The following is a 25,993-nucleotide window of genomic DNA, read 5'->3' on the forward strand; positions in this document are numbered from 1 at the left end:
CTTAGAGTGTTTTTATTTGTTATTAGCAGGGATAAATCCTGGGGCAGTTAGGTTGCATTTTGTAGAAATAAAGCTATCTATGCACTGTCCAAGAAGTAGGTTGTGATCTGGCCTTGAAACAGTGTTTCCTTGCATGACTTTTTTTGGAAAATACAAAACTCAAAAAACTGAGTATGGAAAGTTGTCTAAATACTGCAGCAGACAGGTCTGTTAGCCTCAGTCTTTCATTAAAGGGTGCCTGTAAGCCAGTAGTTAGATGCCAGAGGATGACACTAGGGAAGATACAGTTATAAATATTTTCATTTGTGCAGCTGTTCACATGATTAGAAGAAAAAGAGATCTAATAAGTACCATATATCTCAGCATAAGGTTCGCAATCACAGTAGAGTTAGTTTTATTTTGATAGCCTGTGATACACTGTGGAAAAAAAAATCATTACTGTTAACTTGCCATTGTAAGACAAAAGGTTTTCCCAAGGCTTAAGCTGGCATTGAGAGAATTTCAGTAGGTAGTAAAGATAACAATGATCAACTTTATTTGTCCTTATCTACTGAGGACTGGACAGGAACCAATGTGCTTTATATATCACAACAGATATTTAACTTGAATACAAGAGGGAGAAAAATTTGCATGGAAATTTCACAGGGGAGCATGCTATTAAAATGACTGTGAAATCCTTATCATCCCCTAATCTGCAAAACCTCCAAAAATATCTAGAGGATGAGCTACATGTCCTTTATTCTGTCTCAGAGCAGTGTTACAGATTAAGCAGACCATGGAAGTGCTTTTCAGCCAAACTGTGGCTTCTGGAGAGATGCAGCTGTACCCACCTCTTTTTGTGGTCTGCACTTACAGGATATTAACTGTCTTTGCTTACGTGAATCATAGATGGCTTTGCCTATTATAGTATCTTTAGATTTTTCTTACAGAATTTGATAGTAGAAAGCAAGAGATTGAAGCAGTGGCTGACTGCCACCACCAGACTTCAAATTTTTGCTCCACAATGGGGTGTTAATAGACCTCTTCAAACAAAAGGTCCTTGGATTTAGTGGGGAAAAAAAGAAAAAAAAGAAAATTAGCCCAAGGCAGACACCTGGAATGGAAAGTCTCAGCATCCATAGTTAAAGCATGGTGAAGTTTCAAGCTATTAAAAACAGTATCTGGTGAAGAGACATGTCAGCCCTGTTCTGTTTGGGCTGCTTAACTTGAACTTTCCAGCTTCATGCATTCAAAAATCACTTGTCAGCTCTTGCGCTCACCATACAAAAGTGGCTTAAAATCATGAGATTTGAAAAAAAATCATTAAGGGGGGGACTTCCCTCAATTTGACTTCTGAGCATTAGGTTTGTAGAAGTTGCATTTAAGCTTCTTTCTTGTGACCACAAAGATTTTATTTTTAAAAAAAAAATATAATCAGGTGGTCAGTGGTTACCAGAACCTGGATCTTTATTTAGAACTGCATGGTTCAGAGTTAAATCATCACAACTCATGGCATTCACGTTGCTGCTTTCAAAAAGATAGCTCATAATCTTCAGTTCCTGCAGTCATTTTAGCAGGACATTTTGAAGGAAATATTGTCAAGAAATGTTCTGAGATGAACACAGAAAAATTGATTAAGTCAAATTGAAAGGGTTTGAGTAGGGTCATATTTACAAAGCAAATTTGGTACAACTATGCCTGGCAGTGCCTGTTTTAAATACCTGACAGTATGGGTGTCTGGACTCTGAATCTAAGAAGCCAAGAGTCAGATTTCCCAGCTTTTGAATCCACTGAAATCTTCACAAGCAGGAGTTGCTTGTTAAACTCTGCCCATCTGTGTCTGCTCAAGATTCAAATCTCAAATCAGCTGTTAGATTCACATATTTAAAGCTTTTACTCTAGAGCATTACCACCTACCACTGTTATCCAAAATGTGAATGAACAAAGGTTTCTTTTTTGCCTTTAGAGATACCAGGAGATACTTTTAAAAAGGATGAAAAAAACACAAACAAAATACTTAATGGGTCCAGGAGACTGCCTGGAAGAAAGCTATTCTTCATGCGGGGAGCACCCTTTTGTAAAAATACCCAAATATTCAGTGACTTGGAGATCAAGAGCAAACTTAACTATTTAGACCAGTAATGAACTAACTTAAGTGTGGTGGTAGATCTGGATTCCAGTGCCAGTACCAGAGGTGTTTTCCTGTGTTTTATGCTAAGCAGATGTTACATCCAGCAAGTAAGTAGTCACTAAAGCTAGAACTGAAGGAGCCAAATGGCTTCCTGCCCAGATGAATGCTTTAATCTCAGTATCTTTTTAGCTAAACTCATATTCATGTCCTAGAACAGAGAATAGTCCTGCTCTCCTCACAAGAGGGGAAACTTTTATTTCTCAACTAGATAAAGGTTTTGGACCTGGATTTACTGAATTATCAAACTTGGGGCAGAGGTTTGGACAGGACAAGAGGTAAATACTATAGCTGCTTTTCCAGGCAGTTGCATTTTTGTGAAGCCCAGTTACTTAGTCGTGCTTTAAACATACCTATTGGATCAGGCCCCTTGGCTGACAAAGAAGGAGATTTGCACATTTTCTGCAGTTTTGCATTTTCTTGTCCAAATCCTATTGGAATTTAGGCAGGAGGTTAGAAGCATAGTTTCTCCACAGTTTTTATGTTCAGCATGCCCAGAAGCAGAATTCAAGCACCAAAATTAGCCCAAGGGATCAGAGGGATATGTGTCAGGCTTATTGATGGGAAAGTGCAAACCATTGTGATTAAGGAGGCACAACAGGAGCACGCTAATTTGGGCTTGCATGTGGCAATTCCAGATCTGGGCTGAATGGCATCATTGTCTACACGGTCATGTACCCAGTGAGTGTGGCGTAAGTTGGCTCAGATATCTCCCTTGGATGTTCAATCAAGACCTGGTGACACACCCTTAACCGCTCAAATCCTTTTATGTCTGATTCATCTTTTGTTACTGATTTCACTGAAAAATTATGAAGGTAACCCACTGAGAAAAAAAAAAATATAATAAAGCAACAGCTAATAAGACCAATAGCTTTTAATTTGCATTAATAAAAGTACATTAAAAAATACCAAAGACAAATTCAAAATTCCATTTGAGATTTTTCTAGTGACATGTCAACCACCTAGGCTTTGCTTTCTTGGTAATTAATGTTACCCCTTAATAGTCTGTAATAGCCTTGTAATTCACATTTGGTCATAACACATTCAGCATATTGTTCTTAGTGGAAAGCATGCAGTGGTCTGGAAAATACCACCTTTAAACATAAGTCTATACCAGGATCAGGCTTTTCACAATTGGAATTTCTTGTCACGCTTTCCAGTGGTAACTTCTCTAGTGAAAGGATTAGTGTGTACATATGCCAGTCCCCTTTACTAGATGAAATCAGAAATGGCAATGTCATATAATAGTATGTCATTGATTCCATATTTCTAATATACAATGGAAATTATTTTAGACAGTAAAACCTGTTTTGCAAAGTGGCATAATCTGAATCCCATGTAACCATAGATTCATTATATTAGTCTAAAATATCCAATTAGCATATGTAGATTTTAGATGCAGCAAAAATTTTCAGCACTAGTTGAGGTATAATTTCTTTTCTTTTTCAAACAATTTCTGAGGCATGAGCGCTAATAGGATTTGGTTTCTTTCCAGCCCTTTCTGTGGACAGTGAAGACTGGATTTCATTAAAAGTAGTGGCATACAATAACATTTCTTTTAATTAGATGATCTCATGATTTCTACACATATTTGTTCTGTGCATTATTGTTCGTTGGCAAAACTGAGCTGCTTGGTAGCGTGTGAAACCATGTGTCTCAATAACATCTTATGGCAGGTGAGGGAGGATTTGCAAAACACTTGCTGACAGGACACAATGCATTTTACTTTGATGGGGAAGTTTTCCTAAATGAATTTTATGGCTTAGTTCTCTCATGCAAAGTCAGACTTACATGAAGCTTAGTGGCCCTTACAGGTCTTCCTTTAACTCAAAGAGTTGTCTGCATGAGGCAGACTGTATAGCACTGAGTGTGCTTCTCAGTGTTGTTTCCTAGTTGTTCATCACTACAAAAAGTAGTCTGTGTAGCTGTTTTCTTTCTTCTTTTTTTTAATAGACAACTGTTGAATTAGGTTTTCTAAGTCTTTTACGTGCAGCTGCAATACTGTTCTTCCCCTGTGAGCTTAGCAGAAAGGACTACAAATGATTTCAGCCATTGCTTTTTCTCTTACTCTGTCTAAAGTGTATAATAATTTATTTGAAATCTAAGAAATATTTTGTGATGCAAGCTAAAGCAGGGAAAGAGTGTGGCAAATAGTAGTCAGTCTTTTTAAAGGCTTTTTAACAGTACAAAGTAGTCAGTTCCACATTCTTGAGATATTTTTTTCAGTGTCATTTTCACTTTTAAGCAGATCTCAAAACACTTGGGCTAACTAAGGAAATTATTTCTGGTTTTGGAGGTGGTCAGCTGAAAGGGCAGAAGAGAAAGCAAATCAAGGCAAATAGCAAGATATAACCCACAGGAGTCTTAAATAGGAGAATAGCTGTAAGCTGTAAGCATTGGCCCTACTGACTTTTTCAGTGCCATACAAAGCATGTGTTTAGGTGTTTTGTTGGTTCAGTACCTCGATGACTTGCTGGGAGCCAGGTGTGGCTGGTGTGTAGGTTATGAATTGTGCAGGCAGCCTCTAAGGTGCACTGGCATTGTGAGATGGAGAGATTACCAGTAGATTTATGTTGTTAAATTCCCCACACACCCCTTCTCTGATTGTAACAATTTCTTCTTTCCATCCCAGCAAATGCTCAGGTATGCATCTTGACTTCAGTCTCTCCCAGTTTCAGCACAGAGATGGTGTGATCTCATTGACTCTAAATGGAGCTTGTTCTGATTTACAATTGTTTGCACAAGACAAGAGTGAGGCCAGTAAAGGTCACTGTGGAGGTTTGCCTTGTAAAAACCTAATGGCAATGGATTTGACAGAAGGGAGAAGGGAAGAAGAAACATTTAAGACTATTTATTAATCAAGAATTCCAGCAGGGAGGCTTTTCTTCCCCTTATTCTGGCAAATGTACTGATGAGAGATACTGTGCAGAGCCTGTTTCTGCACAGAGAAAGCCCTTCAGATGTAAACATTTGAGCAGCTGGCATGGAAGATTAGGGCAGCAGCAGTAGGAGGGGTGTAATAGTAGATAGTGGTGCTGTCTAAATTTAACAAATGTTAAACAAGGTTCTTGTTCTAGTTTAAGGGTTTTAAAGAAAAAAGGTCAGAAAGACAGTATCAACAAAAAATACTGTCAGTTGTACAGGTCAGACAAAGTTATTAACTACTATTTAATTAAAAGCAACTTGCCCATCCAGAATTCTCACACCTTCTTCCCCCCTCACCCAAAAGGGGGGAGAAGGGAAAAAGGGAGATGGGAAAATACATCCTATGTAACTTTGAGTTAGGGGAAAAAACCCACTTTATTCCCCATCTATGGAAAGTCAGTACTTTAGGACTTCTTAATGTTTTTGGTTTTGATTGTGAACTTATTTTATTGTTCTATTTTTAATTTCCTGCATTTTTTGCAAATTACAGCAAAGACAGCATCATGATAAGGGTTGAAAGTATTGGTGTTCTAACTTTGTAGACATGTTCATATGCTGTTTAACATCATGTGTTTATGCTTTTTAAACTCTTGCCAATTAGTTACGCAACTAGTTGTGTATCTGTAGGGTATCTGATCATGCATTGGGTTTTATGGACCTTGGTTTTTAATCTGTTTTGATCATGGTTTTAAAACAACTCCTTGCCTATTTGTTTGGATCCAGTTCACATGTGTTTTGTTGGAGGTCCTTTACGTTCTTAATTTCTTTAACAGAAGAGATTGAAGTGTGGATATCTGGAACCAAATTTTATGTTTAAAAAATCAGAGCTATGCTTTCTCAGCTGGCATTGTTATGATTTTCATTGAGCTTGAAAGTATACTGAAGAAAAAGATTTTCTGGAGAAATGACAGTGGCAGCATAATTTAGAGTATTATTTTCTTTCAGCATCATACAGTTATTACAGACCATCAGAGACTCAAGACTCAATGCAGAACTAACTAGAGCCAATGGGAAAATATCTGCTGGTTTTGACTGGCTTTGGACCATGCTTTTTATGAGTCGCTAGGCATTATCTACACTAGTCCATTTTAGAATCATTCCTTTTTTTCCTACTTCAGGTTCTCAAAAGTCTTCTGACACTTTCACTATAATCTCTTAAAACATAAGACCTTCATTCCTTTTTAATGGACAGTTGGCACAGCTAAACCCCTTGAAGTTGCTTAATTTATAGAGGGTTTTCTCACTGGGGAAGGAGAAAACCCCAAAGTAAACATGTTAAGTCTTGTAGAAGATGAATTGCAAACAGTGGCAAAGGAAGGGAGTGGCTTTCACCAACCAATAATTTGTTGCAAAAGAAGGTTTTTCTTTGATATCTGAAGCAGTGAATACCCACAAATGAGCAGAATTCCCAGCACTGGTTGCCCTATTTAAGGTGTAATTGTACCAGTTGAAGTCCTAGTGTCAGTATTTGTTATATGTTTCCACAGGTTTTTAACTTTTGTGTCAGTTAAATTTGGGACTGTGCTTGGAAAGTTTCTGTCAAAACTGAGCAAAGCGGAGTTCACTCCAATGAATTGGAGTGCACCATTCTTTGGAAAGAAATAGATTGGAGAGATGTGATTTCTTAGTATTTCACACTAAATTCACAAAGAAGCAAGGCTATACACAGTAGGAAAATTTGTTTCTTGGGAATAATAAACATTCGCAAGTCAAGTTCTGGCTTTCTAAGGATATATCACTTATTTTTTTGAATTGGAGAAACCTCACAGGCTACAGTATACTGCAAAGGAAGATAAAATTATGAATTTATATATATATATATAAAAATTTTTATATATATATATATAAATTCATAATTTTATCTTCCTTTGCAGTATACTGTAGCCTGTGAGGTTTCTCCAATTCAAAAAAATAAGTGATATATCCTTAGAAAGCCAGAACTTGACTTGCGAATGTTTATTATTCCCAAGAAACAAATTTTCCTACTGTGTATAGCCTTGCTTCTTTGTGAATTTAGTGTGAAATACTAAGAAATCACATCTCTCCAATCTATTTCTTTCCAAAGAATGGTGCACTCCAATTCATTGGAGTGAACTCCGCTTTGCTCAGTTTTGACAGAAACTTTCCAAGCACAGTCCCAAATTTAACTGACACAAAAGTTAAAAACCTGTGGAAACATATAACAAATACTGACACTAGGACTTCAACTGGTACAATTACACCTTAAATAGGGCAACCAGTGCTGGGAATTCTGCTCATTTGTGGGTATTCACTGCTTCAGATATCAAAGAAAAACCTTCTTTTGCAACAAATTATTGGTTGGTGAAAGCCACTCCCTTCCTTTGCCACTGTTTGCAATTCATCTTCTACAAGACTTAACATGTTTACTTTGGGGTTTTCTCCTTCCCCAGTGAGAAAACCCTCTATAAATTAAGCAACTTCAAGGGGTTTAGCTGTGCCAACTGTCCATTAAAAAGGAATGAAGGTCTTATGTTTTAAGAGATTATAGTGAAAGTGTCAGAAGACTTTTGAGAACCTGAAGTAGGAAAAAAAGGAATGATTCTAAAATGGACTAGTGTAGATAATGCCTAGCGACTCATAAAAAGCATGGTCCAAAGCCAGTCAAAACCAGCAGATATTTTCCCATTGGCTCTAGTTAGTTCTGCATTGAGTCTTGAGTCTCTGATGGTCTGTAATAACTGTATGATGCTGAAAGAAAATAATACTCTAAATTATGCTGCCACTGTCATTTCTCCAGAAAATCTTTTTCTTCAGTATACTTTCAAGCTCAATGAAAATCATAACAATGCCAGCTGAGAAAGCATAGCTCTGATTTTTTAAACATAAAATTTGGTTCCAGATATCCACACTTCAATCTCTTCTGTTAAAGAAATTAAGAACGTAAAGGACCTCCAACAAAACACATGTGAACTGGATCCAAACAAATAGGCAAGGAGTTGTTTTAAAACCATGATCAAAACAGATTAAAAACCAAGGTCCATAAAACCCAATGCATGATCAGATACCCTACAGATACACAACTAGTTGCGTAACTAATTGGCAAGAGTTTAAAAAGCATAAACACATGATGTTAAACAGCATATGAACATGTCTACAAAGTTAGAACACCAATACTTTCAACCCTTATCATGATGCTGTCTTTGCTGTAATTTGCAAAAAATGCAGGAAATTAAAAATAGAACAATAAAATAAGTTCACAATCAAAACCAAAAACATTAAGAAGTCCTAAAGTACTGACTTTCCATAGATGGGGAATAAAGTGGGTTTTTTCCCCTAACTCAAAGTTACATAGGATGTATTTTCCCATCTCCCTTTTTCCCTTCTCCCCCCTTTTGGGTGAGGGGGGAAGAAGGTGTGAGAATTCTGGATGGGCAAGTTGCTTTTAATTAAATAGTAGTTAATAACTTTGTCTGACCTGTACAACTGACAGTATTTTTTGTTGATACTGTCTTTCTGACCTTTTTTCTTTAAAACCCTTAAACTAGAACAAGAACCTTGTTTAACATTTGTTAAATTTAGACAGCACCACTATCTACTATTACACCCCTCCTACTGCTGCTGCCCTAATCTTCCATGCCAGCTGCTCAAATGTTTACATCTGAAGGGCTTTCTCTGTGCAGAAACAGGCTCTGCACAGTATCTCTCATCAGTACATTTGCCAGAATAAGGGGAAGAAAAGCCTCCCTGCTGGAATTCTTGATTAATAAATAGTCTTAAATGTTTCTTCTTCCCTTCTCCCTTCTGTCAAATCCATTGCCATTAGGTTTTTACAAGGCAAACCTCCACAGTGACCTTTACTGGCCTCACTCTTGTCTTGTGCAAACAATTGTAAATCAGAACAAGCTCCATTTAGAGTCAATGAGATCACACCATCTCTGTGCTGAAACTGGGAGAGACTGAAGTCAAGATGCATACCTGAGCATTTGCTGGGATGGAAAGAAGAAATTGTTACAATCAGAGAAGGGGTGTGTGGGGAATTTAACAACATAAATCTACTGGTAATCTCTCCATCTCACAATGCCAGTGCACCTTAGAGGCTGCCTGCACAATTCATAACCTACACACCAGCCACACCTGGCTCCCAGCAAGTCATCGAGGTACTGAACCAACAAAACACCTAAACACATGCTTTGTATGGCACTGAAAAAGTCAGTAGGGCCAATGCTTACAGCTTACAGCTATTCTCCTATTTAAGACTCCTGTGGGTTATATCTTGCTATTTGCCTTGATTTGCTTTCTCTTCTGCCCTTTCAGCTGACCACCTCCAAAACCAGAAATAATTTCCTTAGTTAGCCCAAGTGTTTTGAGATCTGCTTAAAAGTGAAAATGACACTGAAAAAAATATCTCAAGAATGTGGAACTGACTACTTTGTACTGTTAAAAAGCCTTTAAAAAGACTGACTACTATTTGCCACACTCTTTCCCTGCTTTAGCTTGCATCACAAAATATTTCTTAGATTTCAAATAAATTATTATACACTTTAGACAGAGTAAGAGAAAAAGCAATGGCTGAAATCATTTGTAGTCCTTTCTGCTAAGCTCACAGGGGAAGAACAGTATTGCAGCTGCACGTAAAAGACTTAGAAAACCTAATTCAACAGTTGTCTATTAAAAAAAAGAAGAAAGAAAACAGCTACACAGACTACTTTTTGTAGTGATGAACAACTAGGAAACAACACTGAGAAGCACACTCAGTGCTATACAGTCTGCCTCATGCAGACAACTCTTTGAGTTAAAGGAAGACCTGTAAGGGCCACTAAGCTTCATGTAAGTCTGACTTTGCATGAGAGAACTAAGCCATAAAATTCATTTAGGAAAACTTCCCCATCAAAGTAAAATGCATTGTGTCCTGTCAGCAAGTGTTTTGCAAATCCTCCCTCACCTGCCATAAGATGTTATTGAGACACATGGTTTCACACGCTACCAAGCAGCTCAGTTTTGCCAACGAACAATAATGCACAGAACAAATATGTGTAGAAATCATGAGATCATCTAATTAAAAGAAATGTTATTGTATGCCACTACTTTTAATGAAATCCAGTCTTCACTGTCCACAGAAAGGGCTGGAAAGAAACCAAATCCTATTAGCGCTCATGCCTCAGAAATTGTTTGAAAAAGAAAAGAAATTATACCTCAACTAGTGCTGAAAATTTTTGCTGCATCTAAAATCTACATATGCTAATTGGATATTTTAGACTAATATAATGAATCTATGGTTACATGGGATTCAGATTATGCCACTTTGCAAAACAGGTTTTACTGTCTAAAATAATTTCCATTGTATATTAGAAATATGGAATCAATGACATACTATTATATGACATTGCCATTTCTGATTTCATCTAGTAAAGGGGACTGGCATATGTACACACTAATCCTTTCACTAGAGAAGTTACCACTGGAAAGCGTGACAAGAAATTCCAATTGTGAAAAGCCTGATCCTGGTATAGACTTATGTTTAAAGGTGGTATTTTCCAGACCACTGCATGCTTTCCACTAAGAACAATATGCTGAATGTGTTATGACCAAATGTGAATTACAAGGCTATTACAGACTATTAAGGGGTAACATTAATTACCAAGAAAGCAAAGCCTAGGTGGTTGACATGTCACTAGAAAAATCTCAAATGGAATTTTGAATTTGTCTTTGGTATTTTTTAATGTACTTTTATTAATGCAAATTAAAAGCTATTGGTCTTATTAGCTGTTGCTTTATTATATTTTTTTTTTTCTCAGTGGGTTACCTTCATAATTTTTCAGTGAAATCAGTAACAAAAGATGAATCAGACATAAAAGGATTTGAGCGGTTAAGGGTGTGTCACCAGGTCTTGATTGAACATCCAAGGGAGATATCTGAGCCAACTTACGCCACACTCACTGGGTACATGACCGTGTAGACAATGATGCCATTCAGCCCAGATCTGGAATTGCCACATGCAAGCCCAAATTAGCGTGCTCCTGTTGTGCCTCCTTAATCACAATGGTTTGCACTTTCCCATCAATAAGCCTGACACATATCCCTCTGATCCCTTGGGCTAATTTTGGTGCTTGAATTCTGCTTCTGGGCATGCTGAACATAAAAACTGTGGAGAAACTATGCTTCTAACCTCCTGCCTAAATTCCAATAGGATTTGGACAAGAAAATGCAAAACTGCAGAAAATGTGCAAATCTCCTTCTTTGTCAGCCAAGGGGCCTGATCCAATAGGTATGTTTAAAGCACGACTAAGTAACTGGGCTTCACAAAAATGCAACTGCCTGGAAAAGCAGCTATAGTATTTACCTCTTGTCCTGTCCAAACCTCTGCCCCAAGTTTGATAATTCAGTAAATCCAGGTCCAAAACCTTTATCTAGTTGAGAAATAAAAGTTTCCCCTCTTGTGAGGAGAGCAGGACTATTCTCTGTTCTAGGACATGAATATGAGTTTAGCTAAAAAGATACTGAGATTAAAGCATTCATCTGGGCAGGAAGCCATTTGGCTCCTTCAGTTCTAGCTTTAGTGACTACTTACTTGCTGGATGTAACATCTGCTTAGCATAAAACACAGGAAAACACCTCTGGTACTGGCACTGGAATCCAGATCTACCACCACACTTAAGTTAGTTCATTACTGGTCTAAATAGTTAAGTTTGCTCTTGATCTCCAAGTCACTGAATATTTGGGTATTTTTACAAAAGGGTGCTCCCCGCATGAAGAATAGCTTTCTTCCAGGCAGTCTCCTGGACCCATTAAGTATTTTGTTTGTGTTTTTTTCATCCTTTTTAAAAGTATCTCCTGGTATCTCTAAAGGCAAAAAAGAAACCTTTGTTCATTCACATTTTGGATAACAGTGGTAGGTGGTAATGCTCTAGAGTAAAAGCTTTAAATATGTGAATCTAACAGCTGATTTGAGATTTGAATCTTGAGCAGACACAGATGGGCAGAGTTTAACAAGCAACTCCTGCTTGTGAAGATTTCAGTGGATTCAAAAGCTGGGAAATCTGACTCTTGGCTTCTTAGATTCAGAGTCCAGACACCCATACTGTCAGGTATTTAAAACAGGCACTGCCAGGCATAGTTGTACCAAATTTGCTTTGTAAATATGACCCTACTCAAACCCTTTCAATTTGACTTAATCAATTTTTCTGTGTTCATCTCAGAACATTTCTTGACAATATTTCCTTCAAAATGTCCTGCTAAAATGACTGCAGGAACTGAAGATTATGAGCTATCTTTTTGAAAGCAGCAACGTGAATGCCATGAGTTGTGATGATTTAACTCTGAACCATGCAGTTCTAAATAAAGATCCAGGTTCTGGTAACCACTGACCACCTGATTATATTTTTTTTTTAAAAATAAAATCTTTGTGGTCACAAGAAAGAAGCTTAAATGCAACTTCTACAAACCTAATGCTCAGAAGTCAAATTGAGGGAAGTCCCCCCCTTAATGATTTTTTTTCAAATCTCATGATTTTAAGCCACTTTTGTATGGTGAGCGCAAGAGCTGACAAGTGATTTTTGAATGCATGAAGCTGGAAAGTTCAAGTTAAGCAGCCCAAACAGAACAGGGCTGACATGTCTCTTCACCAGATACTGTTTTTAATAGCTTGAAACTTCACCATGCTTTAACTATGGATGCTGAGACTTTCCATTCCAGGTGTCTGCCTTGGGCTAATTTTCTTTTTTTTCTTTTTTTCCCCACTAAATCCAAGGACCTTTTGTTTGAAGAGGTCTATTAACACCCCATTGTGGAGCAAAAATTTGAAGTCTGGTGGTGGCAGTCAGCCACTGCTTCAATCTCTTGCTTTCTACTATCAAATTCTGTAAGAAAAATCTAAAGATACTATAATAGGCAAAGCCATCTATGATTCACGTAAGCAAAGACAGTTAATATCCTGTAAGTGCAGACCACAAAAAGAGGTGGGTACAGCTGCATCTCTCCAGAAGCCACAGTTTGGCTGAAAAGCACTTCCATGGTCTGCTTAATCTGTAACACTGCTCTGAGACAGAATAAAGGACATGTAGCTCATCCTCTAGATATTTTTGGAGGTTTTGCAGATTAGGGGATGATAAGGATTTCACAGTCATTTTAATAGCATGCTCCCCTGTGAAATTTCCATGCAAATTTTTCTCCCTCTTGTATTCAAGTTAAATATCTGTTGTGATATATAAAGCACATTGGTTCCTGTCCAGTCCTCAGTAGATAAGGACAAATAAAGTTGATCATTGTTATCTTTACTACCTACTGAAATTCTCTCAATGCCAGCTTAAGCCTTGGGAAAACCTTTTGTCTTACAATGGCAAGTTAACAGTAATGATTTTTTTTTCCACAGTGTATCACAGGCTATCAAAATAAAACTAACTCTACTGTGATTGCGAACCTTATGCTGAGATATATGGTACTTATTAGATCTCTTTTTCTTCTAATCATGTGAACAGCTGCACAAATGAAAATATTTATAACTGTATCTTCCCTAGTGTCATCCTCTGGCATCTAACTACTGGCTTACAGGCACCCTTTAATGAAAGACTGAGGCTAACAGACCTGTCTGCTGCAGTATTTAGACAACTTTCCATACTCAGTTTTTTGAGTTTTGTATTTTCCAAAAAAAGTCATGCAAGGAAACACTGTTTCAAGGCCAGATCACAACCTACTTCTTGGACAGTGCATAGATAGCTTTATTTCTACAAAATGCAACCTAACTGCCCCAGGATTTATCCCTGCTAATAACAAATAAAAACACTCTAAGTATTGTCAGGAGACCAAGAAGGGAGAACATGAAACCAGCAAATGTGATTGCCAAACACAAGGAAATATCAAAAGTGGATGGCTGTTAACATCCATTTAGATGACATGCACAGTATTCTCATTCCTATTGCCCTGAACAGTACCTGCCTATGTGACATGAAATCCTTGACAGGAAAGGATATTACCTGATCACCTGAGACCTGACATGGTTGAAGAGAAACAACAATCACCTAACTGTACTTGATTCTTCTTTCCACCCATTCTGAACTGAGAAAGTGTATCAAGAATGGTGTAACTCCTGCCATCAAAGAGGGCATAGAAGTTACAGTTACAGCACAAGGTCCTGAAAAGATAAATCATATATGTTTTTAAAGCTTTTATATGGAAAAGAGCTGTTGCTGCCACTTAAGAAGGGATTGCCAGGATTACTAATGCACCAAAATTCTTGATGACTTTTATCAAATATTAGCACAGAACTTCTGGAAACAATCTTGCAATTATTCAGGTACTATGAAATAAATACAAAGCCAAGATCCCCCACACATATCATAAAAAATATCCGGTAACTGCTTCGTATTTTAAATGACACATTTCTTTTTCTCTTGTAGTTTTGCATATGAACACATATAATCATAGTATGACAGACTCATCAAGCAGAGAACTACTGGACTATTTGCTTAATTTAATTAATTGATTCTATTATGAGCAAAACTTATATATGACATACACTTAACACTAGGTTTTTTAAAAATGGTGTTGATGAAGGGCTGATGAAGATCCTCCAATGTTGCACTGCTGCAGAGCTGTTTGAACTAGAGAAACCTTGTGAGATAAGACTTTGTGCTGAAGTTTCAAAACCCCTGATAAGTGTTCCTGGCTGTACTTCTAAATATTTGTTCCCAAGCTGATGTATTACATAAACAAAGTCCACATCAGAGCTACACATCGTTCAGCACTTGGGATGTGTTTTTTTCACTCTTGATTTATGAAAACATGAAAGCCCCAAAAATAAAACCAGCTAATTTTAGTACTGTGTTACAACACTGTGTTTTATCTTGATCAACTGTTTATGTGAAGACAGTGACACCAAGCGGCAGAGGACTCAAGTTCCCTTTTTTTCCAGCTGTTCTGAGCTCCACCTCTGACAGCCTGCCTTTGCCACAGAAAAAGCTGAATACAGTAACTGTGCTACAACTTCCAACTGCTTTACCTGTACGTTGTGTATTTCAATAGCATTTCTTTTGTGAAAAGTTAACCTAGATATAAAACTCATCTGATTAGCATAAAACTGATTTGTTTTTCTTCCCAGACTAAGGGAAAGGATTTCTGCTTCACTTGCAATACATTGCTGGATTTCATGTCCTTTACTGGTGTGTGGTCTAATGAACTGCTGCACTTTGAGGATCTTCATGGAGAAGTCTTTTCTTGCATTTCTGCACCCTCTCTCAGAGCTGTTAACAAATTATTTTCACCTTTATTTTTACTGATAATGCGAAAAAGTGTCGTTTCACCTCAAGCATAAGTGTTGACTTTACCATCTTGACTTTGAAAATTTGCTTTCTCATCAACAACTCGAAGTATTTTTAGAGGCATTAATAATTCCAATAATAATTAGATAAATATGAGAATGGTTTGGTGGTTAAAAAGTGAATATAACTTGTGCTTGAATAAACACCTAAGGGTCTCTTACTTATTACACTTTTATTCCATTACTTCATATTGCCCATTTTAAACAAAGAAACAAACCAACTCCAAATCAATACCCAGAAGAGAATCATTACATTATCTTTCCTACAATTCAGTGCACATCCATCACATCAGAGTGAGGAAAAGGATTTAATCTAAGCATATGAAAGTGCATGAATTTACCTTGGTAGTACTTCATGAGTTAACTATTTCTTTATAGGCAAGAAAAATTTTCTTGATCCAGTCAGTGTTAACTCCTGGTACTGTATAAAAAGCAATGGCAAGATATTTTTCTTCCAGAAATAAAACTGAAACTGCCTTTTTTTCCCACACAGCAAAACCAAAATACTTTCAGATGACCCAAAACAGATAGCAGACCTGAGGTAACTGCAAAAGAGGAAGCCTCTGCTGGCTGACATTTTGCCAACAGTCCTATCCAGCAATGAAACTTCTATATAATGATCTCTAAATACATATTTCACATATATGGCCATGTAAGATACCACTTAGTTGTAACAGGGATACTTAATTCCATTGAAGTAAATGAGGTGTCTTTTGAACAAGCAGAATAATAAATTACTCAGAATGATTGAGGGTCTCAAAGCTAGTCCATAAGGAACTGCTAAGCTGAACTTTTAAAATGATGAACTGTTTCTGCTGGTATTTCCATTTCAATTTTATCCTAATACAAGTTTTCTACACCAAGTATCTGTGCCAAGTCTGCAGCATTTTTGAATTTTTCACCTAAAGCATCACATTGTTGAACTTTTTCTTGAAGCCTATCTAGCCTCTTGAAAAATGGACCTTCCGTGCTGCTGAGCGAATCTGTTAGACTTATTTAATACACCTTCAACAAGCTTGAACAGACTACTACCAAATTCAATGCAACATGGTCAACACATTTCTTTATGTGCTCATGTCTTAGCAGGATTGGTGCTCATATAAATATGGGTGTCCAACCAGAAGAGAAAGACATAAACCCTGAACAAGTGCCACCTTGCTCTTCAAGATTAATTCGTCTTAAGAAGAAAGTGAGAAAAAAAATTTGAGTCCCTGACATGCTCATTTAACTGAACAAAAACAAAACATTTTTACCTCTTCAAGAGCTCTTTCCTCCCTAGAAACCAGTAACATTTGAAGGCATTTCCATGTTCAAAATGGTCTTGAAAACGTTTTTCATCAATGCCAGAGGGGAAAAAAAGTATTAATTTACAATTTTCCCTATAAAATTCCCTAGGAAAATAAGGTGATGTTTCTCTTCCAGGGAAAGCACCAAAACCTTTACCATCATATTGTTGCTTGTAATTTCTACTCTTCCTCCTCATTTTTTTTTTAGTTCTTGGGTATCAAGATATTGAGATAAATTTATAATGTCAATGAATACAAACAAAAAAATTATTTTATTTTGGCAGAGCTTGTGATGTTTTTTCTATGCTTTTACTTAGTTTCAATTACACATGATCACCCTGTTCTAGAACTTTCATTTAGTAAGAGAGGTCTATTAATCTATTCATACGTATACTGTTGCCCAAATTTTTAGTATCACAAGCAGCTTTCCCATTTCAGTAATCTTTTATTATGAAGTCTTCACAGATTTTCAGAGTTTGGTTTTTTACACTTTACAGCCAATCAATTTTCTATCTATTTCTCCTTTTGGACTCCTTTTATACTACTCTTTTTATCTGGGATTTGTTCTCTTACTCAATTTTTTTACACAATTTCCTGTCACTCTCCTCTGTGGCTAGTGATTTTGCAGATCCACACTCCTTTTCCAAAAATCTGTTTATGAAAGGGGGATTCAGAGCTGAAACTTGTATTTCAAACTTCTATCACATCATCAGTCTTCTCTAGGTTTTGAAAATATGATTACAAAGTCAATTAATTTTAAAAAGTAATAAAAAGATATGCCATTTATTATAATTATATACCACCAGAACCATCTTAGAAAATATTTAGGATTCACACTTCCCAATCTGATTCTCATAAATTGGTAGGCTGTCAGTCACTTAAAAATGTTTCTAAATGTGGTTCACAGATTTTAGCACCCCAAACCCTACTGAGGTACTTAAAAAAAATCCTATCTGTTTTTTCCAGTGATTGCTCTTCACCCACAATCTCCTCATGAAACAAATAGAATGCTGCCATGCTGCAGAAGTCAGATACAGAGATGAAAAGGAAAGGCTTGGTTTTATAAGAAAACCCCCCTTTAAATAGCACTGGTAAGGCAAACATTCTCTTGCAGGACTGTCACTGCATGTCACAACACCTATGTTCTTCTTTCTCACAACTGCTTAGAATTTAACATTGAAAAAAACTTTATTCATAGTGAAGCTAACAAATTTCATTTGAAGACAACATATTACATTTTAATCTCATGAAGATATGCAAACTGTGCACTCACGTAACAAAACCTGCTAAAGCATAAGCTATTTCTACTTCTACTTGGCTAAGCGTCAGGAATAGCAGTGGTTTCTGGTTAATTCAAACTGCAGGGTCTAATAAGAATGCAATAGCATCTACAAGCTGTGTTAGTACTTACATCCAAGCTTCCTTCACTTGTAGATGCAGAACTAATTGCATCCTCCTCACAACAATCTCTGTTCATCCTCAAGTATTCTTCTGTCTGCAACAAAAAAAGTGTCCTACACAGCAGCAGCAAAGGAAACAAAACTGCAAAAACATGCCAGAGCAAAATACCAAACCCCATCACGGAACAAAGACAACTGTCTCAGTAGTGCTGGACCTGATTGCTGAGAAACTCTGCAAAATCCTCTAATGTAGGAGAGGAGCTAAGAAAGCCATCAGCAAAAAGATTTAAAAATACAATGACAAAATTCTTAGGCAAGAATAAAAATAGGGAGCAACTAATTCCTGTAATATCAGGGAACAGCCTGCTAGTCTCTGCTATACCCACAGACACAATGGAACAAGCAGGGAGCTCCTTCCTTGCCATTTCTCCATGAAGGAACTGTTTCTGAGTGCTAACACATACCTTACTTAAGCCTAGATCCCATGATTGCCTGCATAGCACCTCTGCTCTACTGGATTGTTTTGCAGTACCAATTTGATATGGATTTAGCCTCAGGAAAATGACTACATTTAACATCAAAAAGAAATGGAGTTCATGCCACCTTTATGTTTTTTATGCCAGCTGCAGGAGAACAGAGGGTAACTGATCCAGCATAAAACTAGAATGGAGAGAACAAGATGATACCTGATCTGGCATTAAGCCTGCCAGTACAAAGTTAACTGAAGAAATACTTTTAACAAATTTGTACCAGGCATGAGAATAGGACTTTGCTTTCATTCTATGTCACAATGTTTTCAATATGACAGAAAGTTTTTTCTAAAAAAGTTAGATCTGGTGTATTTTCATACCACAATTACCGCTCTCAGTGAGCTAGCTGAGAAAGCAAGCATGTGCATGGGCATGGAAATCTGAGCATAGGCCTGTAGTGTGCAGTGACACCTGATCCAGGAGAGTTTGTAATACAGGCTATCTCTTCTTCTCTTGCAAAAGAAATTGCCTTCCCCTTGCAAATGCCTGCAAGTCTGCAGTTGTATTACTGTGCAGGACTTTGAACAATTCTTCCTATCAAATAGTTCTAAAATGGAGACTATGCATGACCACATGCACACACACCTCACTGCTGCAAATCATAATGAAAACAAACAAAAAAAGAATACACAGAACCAACCTAAGCCTTGTGGGGAAGCAAAAATGTAAAAAAAAGCCATAATGAGCAGGGTTTAGGCACCCTGGGGTTTTGATTCCAGTTCCCTGAAATCACAAGGCATCCCATCATCTAATCCATTCATAAACCTACCAAATCCTTTATTGAAGGAACTTTATTAATTTGCCTTCATCCTGCTAAGTCTGTTCAGTACTTTCACTGTTGTTTTGGTTGAAAAGCTTTCACAATAGCAAGTCAGCTATATTATGCCTAGTTAACACCTGCTTGCATCCTGTGTGCTGTTCTATTCTTCAGTTTTCGGTAATTCTTCTGTCTATTGCGATTTAAGTTCTCAGGGGTTTATGAAGGCAATAGTGACTTCCTTGCTGAACTAAACAAAATGATTTAGTTTCTTTTTCTACAGAGTTACTGCCATTTGAAAGTAAGTGTCCAATAAATAAACAACCAAGAAAAATCAATTAACTTGTCAGGACAGCAAGAAAGACTTAGACCTTTTCCTCAGACTTCAAAGCTATTGCTCATACTTGCTTGTACAGTTCCTACTTTTTCCCAGGTCAAATACTATTTTGAATATAATTCACCATCAATATCCTTAGCATTTTTTAAAATTTCTATTTTAAAAAACTCAGAGTATCACTTCCTTTACTTTGATTAACAAACAAGAGAAAGAAAACAGAAAAAAAGAGAGGAACTTGCAATCTTTGAACACATTTCCAACATTGCTGTGAGAAATTCACTGCAGTAACCACTGAACTAGGATGCTTCACAGCAACATTTGCTAAGGTTGTTGTAAGCATTAATGCTTTAAAAGTTGAAGCTGATCTGCTTCAGGAGTTAGAACTACAAGAACACAGTTTTCACACCCAAGTTCAGTAAAATGGAATGAGAGGATAAAGTTTGATGCAGAAAATGCATGCTGTTTTGTATTTCGTTCTTCCAGAAGAATAACAGCCCCACAGCGTGCTCTAGAGGCTCAGAGTGAGCTCCCTTGTTTACTTGGTTCTTCTGAGCAGATACAATATTATCACTCCAGTAATAATTTTTTTTCCTTCTAAATAGGAAGTATTTTCTTACAGTGGAAAAACACTTTGAAAGTGACTGGCTTCTTATCTCATAAAATAGTTCTCATGTGTCCCTAATAAGATGTTAAGAATAGTTTATAGTATGTATGACAGAAATAAGGTTTACCAACACAGTAATTCACAGTGTCCATAAAGGAATCTATTCCTTAGTAAAAGTACCACAAATTTGATCATGAACAAAAAGGCAGACAACCGTGAGAAATTTTGAAAAGCCTTCACAGTTTTGAGACTGTAACTGAGAAGACTGGACAAGTAAAACACCAATCCATTAATAAGCAAATGTTTCTTTCTGCCAATTAATCAGATACACAGCCTTGGAGGATTTAAACTAGAAAAAAGAAAATTCCCTTTTTCCTCTGACATCCTAGAATATTAAGCACTTTATGTCCAAAATCATTTAACACTAATATTTTTAGTAAAGAATGCAAAAAGTATGAACTTAGAAGCCCATTATTTTTCTCTATGTTAAGTCAGAAAGTTATTCTGTATTTTATTCCTGTGATAAACAAAATATTCTTCATAAATGCAACAAAACAGAATTATTGTATACAAAATTTCTTCCCTATATTTTTCAGTTCAAGAATACAAAAAAGGTTAAAAATGGCTAACATGTACCCCAGCAGACACTGATCCTTCATTTCAGTATTGGAAGATATTTCTTCTATATCTGATTCATCACCTTTACGGACTTGGAGATAGCAATGGCATGACTGCACAGAGCTTCTGAGTGGTATAAATGCTTTAAAAGAGATTATCAACCATGCACAGAAGAGGTCATAAGACAAATCTACTTGATAATTAAATTGTTCTGTATTACATCAATCCTTTTATAAGAGCATTTTTATAATGCAAGTACCACTAATAAGCAGTTTGAATAAGTTGCTTGAAACTACTGCTTTTTTTTAACACCTACTGAACTCTTAGTATTGAAAAAAAAAAAAAAACGTAAATAGTCAACATGCTTGACTCCTTCAAAAAGCAGGTGATGTCTCCATCAGGCTGCACTGATCACACATAGTTTATGCCCCTGTTAACAGATTACTCTCTGGAAGGAAAAGGAAGGCAGGCCAAACAAATGCTACCACCCACAAATATAACAGATCTGGAAAGAAATAAATTCTCTTTGATGAGCAGTACACTGCTGTACACTTACCTTACTGCTTCTTCTATCAGCATTAAACAATCCCAAAAGTCTTGTCTTTTCTTTCTCTATTGCATCACTGCTTACTGAAGCCTTTCGATTTGGTTCTGAAACAATTTTAATGGAATAATTGTTACATTTTAAAAATATTCATGAAATGAGTACCTTAAAAAACCCTGGATTAATGCTGGATTCTTACAAACTGAAGATATTACGGACTGGATTATCTAAGTAGCAGCCAGATCCTGCACTTTGTCCTCAAAGTTTCATGTGTTCTGAGTATATTCCAAAATCTAACAAAGACAAATGGAATAATTTAATAAAGTGCACTACGTTTTCAATTACAATCCAGCAACTGTTATTAAAAGGCAAAACACAAGCAAATTGCTTTTGACTTCAGAAATGCTTACTAGATGTATCACATCTCATAGTATAATAATACTAAAACTAAAACTACTAAATAATACTAAAAAACCCCAAACACTTAAGAAAAGATATACTGGTGAGTATCTTTAACAATTCATAGGTCTGACTAAATACTGTGAATTTAAATCAAGAGATTCTCAATGTGTAATTTGGATAAAGCTCTATAAAGAGGAAAAAGACCGTCCTCTTGGAAACAGGGCTCTGGAACTTAAACTAGGTGGTTGTGGTCATCTTTCTTATCTTAGTGCTTTTACTTCAGGTGGGAAAAGAAGGGAGTTAATACATATTTCAGGCTGTAAAAGCTCATATGTGTCTTTCTTGAACCTGTTTCAGAAATCATATGAGTTCTCATACCACTTATTATCCCCTTCAGTTTCGCCCTTCAGTTTCTCATCCACAAGCTGCATGAGCACAATTACACACTCATGCATTACAGGAAACAACATTACCCATTTAATACACAGACAATGAAACACTCTCACTTCTTCACTTTTTAAAATGGACTCTACATAATGCCATAAATCTTTTCTCCTGATTCCAAGCACATCAGATTATTCCAGTAGCATTCAAGAAGTTTAAAGAGAAAAAAATACTTTCTCTTGTAAATATTTGCTTAACAATTAAAACCCAAATTCAAAATTACTTACCTGTTCACACAAAGCAAAGGTTTTCTTCACCATAAAAACCTCATCCCAGTACAGTTGTAAATTATTTGCATAACGTACAGTGATTTTCACACAGATCACTTTTGCATATAAACAATATCATGTGTCAGAAGGTGTTAAACACATACAGTGAACACAAAGGACAACAGGAAGAAACTACCCTTAAGAAAGGCTGTAACTGTATTGCAAACAAACAGAATAATGAATTAATACTTTTTTTACATCCTAAACACTTCCTATGCTAGTTTCTTGGGGCTGGGCTGCAACTAGATACAAATTATGATTCCTTTCCATAGTCTTCAACAATTAAACAATGCTATGAAAAGGCTAATGTAGCAGCTGATCATCAACACTGTCATTGAATATTGTGTAATCCAAATAAATTAGAATTTAAATAATGTATATAAAGATCAAAATAATGAGTATTTATTAATCTGTATAACTTTTTTCTTAAATAGAAACAGTAGGTATTTAATCTAGTATTGATCTCCATATAAAAGGAAGACACAGCAAGTAATGACAGAGGATTAGGGGGAATAGTGCTGCCATTAGTGAAGCCAAGAGGCCATGAGCTAAGATTTGCATGATGTCTGTCACCTACTGGAGGTGGACTTTCTTCATAAAAATTTAAATAAGTTATCCAGTATTATTTTGGTTATGCTACTAGTAATGCAAAGAAGTAAAGCTCATTAGAAAATAACCATACCTTTCTTGAGGATAATTAATTTAAGCAATGTATTAAAACAGACTCAATAGGGAAAAGGACATACTAAATACACACATTTTCTATTTTACTGGAAGCAAAAGCACCAATACAATCTAATCCAACCCCAACTACTGTTAAAATTCAGAAGTCAGTATCCATTCAGTTACCCAATGTGTATGTATGCATTTTATATTAAAGTGTTTTGCTGCATGTAAATTGAAATTGGTAGAAGATCTCACAGACAGCAAGATTTTCCGCCTTTGCTACTAAATAAATTCTGAACCCAAGAGACCTTGAAAATGTTAGTAATTCTAAAATTTACCTAATCTTGATTTAGTAAACTGAACAGGCTTGGAATTCATAGAGAGACACCACACCACAAAACAGTTAAACGGCAGAATTTGTTACTTGCTGGAGTAACAAATTGATGGCTATTACTAAGGAGATGGTACACACAGAATGTGTTTGTTCTTAGCAGAAGCACAAGACATGTTACCAACACTTTGGAAAGACAAAACAGATCAAAAATAGCTTGTTTCTCTTTGGTATTTTACTCAACATTCTTAAAGATCTATCTACCAAACCCACATTAAACATAGAGTGAAGCGGAAGAGTTAAACACAGAGTGAAGCTTCCCCTCAGCAGCATTGTACAGTACCTCTATAGTTCAGAGAAGGTTCAGACTGAGTTTTTGATGGAGGAACTGGAAAAGTCAGGCAATGAAAGGATAAGAGAAAACACATTAAAGTTCTAATGCAGCCCTGTAAAGCACAATATTCATTAATAAGTCCTAGCAGCTTTTTTCCTAAGCATTGCAGAAAAATGCTGATAGACAACAGACATGCAGAGCTGCTACTGAAGCAGTTTAGCTGCATTTATATTAATTCTGAATTCAGTCATCAACCTGCTTCAACTGCTAAATAGAATTAAGTAAGCAGGTGGCAGCAGAGCTTCTCTTTTAAAAATCCTTTGGTTCTTGGTGTTTTCTGCTTCAGGCAAGGGAAGAATGAGGAGTTTTTTTAGAATCTGCTCTTACAAGCACAGCCTATGGCTTTCAGCACCTGTGATACATTGCTTGTTAGTGAGAATGTGTTTAAAAACTCTGTTTTCTGTTAAGTAACCAGGCTAAATACCCACTCAATGCACAAGTCACAGACCAACTGCTACTGAAACCAATGGGTTTATTACTCTTAGGAGATTACAAATGAGAACATTGAAGAAGCAATTTGCTGAAACCAAGGAAAAATGCTTGTAAATTTTATGTGCATTTACAGGTTTTGTCAGGCACCATGGTGCAGAGTAGAGGAAAGCATAAAAGATTGAAATATACTCAGGATCAGAGGGATTTTATTATTATGAAAAGAAAGGAATACTGAAAGGTTAAAAAATAATAGAATTAAAAAAAAAAAAAAAGCTGATATAGAGAGCAACCCACTATGATGTGTAGATTTTTGTGGATCCTTTCAACTCAATATATTCTGTGATTCTGTGATAATTTTCTGCTATAATCCTAGCCCTGTAGTAAAGTCTTGGTTTTGACTGTATAGGCTGCAACTAAATTCAAAGACCAACACTGCAGCAGCATACACACCACTACTTTCATTTGACAGGAAAGATTTTACTGAAGGCTTATGATAATTACTCTCTAAGTTGTCCCTGAAGTATGGTGAATGAAACCTGTTGAATATGTTCAATATGTTGCTCCAAAATGGTTAAATTACAGCGAACATGTCTTGAAAAAAACAAATATGCATTTGAGTTATGACATGTTGTCAGCCTCCTTTGGAACATCCCAGTAATTCAAAAGAAAAGGAGATATTTTGTTTACTTAGAAGTCTAAACTCACTGAAATTTGACTCACTCAGAGGTAGAACTGTCACTTATCAAAGAGTTAGAAAGAAGAGACAGAATGTCAACATAAATAAATAATTTTATAAATAAAAAATAAGCCTACAGCTCAGCACCTACAAGAATGACGTTATCTAAACAATAAATAAGGACATTTACTGTTCTAGAAGTAATAGCGATTGAGAAGAACTGCAGGATACAATTTTAATGAATATCATTTTCTGACCTCAAAGGAAGTAGTGCTTGTCAATGTGCATTTTTAAGGCAGATATATTTTAAAGCACATCAAAGAATTATGTTATTTGAATACATAATTTGGCTGATAAAACTCAACTCCAAGAAGGTGCTACTACAATTTTGTCTATGAGGACAGAAAGTAAGAGGATAGGTAAACATGAGAACAAAATTCTAAATACAAATACCTCTTAGCTCCTCTTCACTAAACTCTCAATAACTTTGCTCTTTGGAGGAACCGTCTCTGATCCTGTCCAGTCTGTTTCTTATAAGCCCTGGTCTGTTGCCTCTGCCTCTCAGCTTTCACAGCTGCCATGACTATGGCATGTCTCTTCTTTCCTTCTCTCCAACCCACAGCACAGGTAGGTGACAGGCTCTGCCTGGACGAGGCTTCTTGTATTACGCACACCTCTACTGACAGCAGCTCTAGAACATAGCAAAGCTCCTCCTTTTGCCCTGCCCTAGGCCATCCTGCACCCTGCCAGAGTCCAGCCCAGCCTGGCGCAAGGCCCAAGTGCAACCAAGGACGGCTGGGCGCATTGCTGACCTGGCTGCTGCTCTGGGCACAGCTCACTGAACAAACCCACGCTGCTCTCCGGACTGAGATCTCACTCTGCTCTTTCAGCTGGACCCCAAAAGAATGGCAGCATGAATGCTTTTAATTGCCCATAAT

The 25,993-nt window shown here is 36.6% G+C and overlaps 1 protein-coding gene across 3 annotated transcripts in view; it reads right to left on the bottom strand.

The window, feature by feature from the left end:
- Positions 1 to 17,984: 17,984 nt before the first annotated feature.
- The window catches only part of LOC107216002 (protein cordon-bleu-like), a 58,801-nt gene continuing 50,792 nt past the window's right edge, over positions 17,985 to 25,993 (bottom strand). For 2 of the 3 annotated variants that reach the window (XM_033512162.1, XM_033512161.1), the window contains 3 exons: positions 23,897 to 23,941; positions 21,454 to 21,548; positions 17,985 to 18,146 (listed from right to left, as the gene is read on the bottom strand). In XM_033512162.1, coding sequence (XP_033368053.1) covers positions 18,000 to 18,146; positions 21,454 to 21,548; positions 23,897 to 23,941 — 287 coding nt within the window. In that variant the 3' untranslated portion in view covers positions 17,985 to 17,999. The remainder of the gene's footprint in view (positions 18,147 to 21,453; positions 21,549 to 23,896; positions 23,942 to 25,993) is intronic. The other variant, XM_033512160.1, reaches the window with a different exon arrangement.

This window comes from Parus major, chromosome 2 (genome assembly GCF_001522545.3).
Source record: "Parus major isolate Abel chromosome 2, Parus_major1.1, whole genome shotgun sequence".
In the NCBI taxonomy this organism is placed as follows: Eukaryota; Metazoa; Chordata; class Aves; order Passeriformes; family Paridae; genus Parus; species Parus major.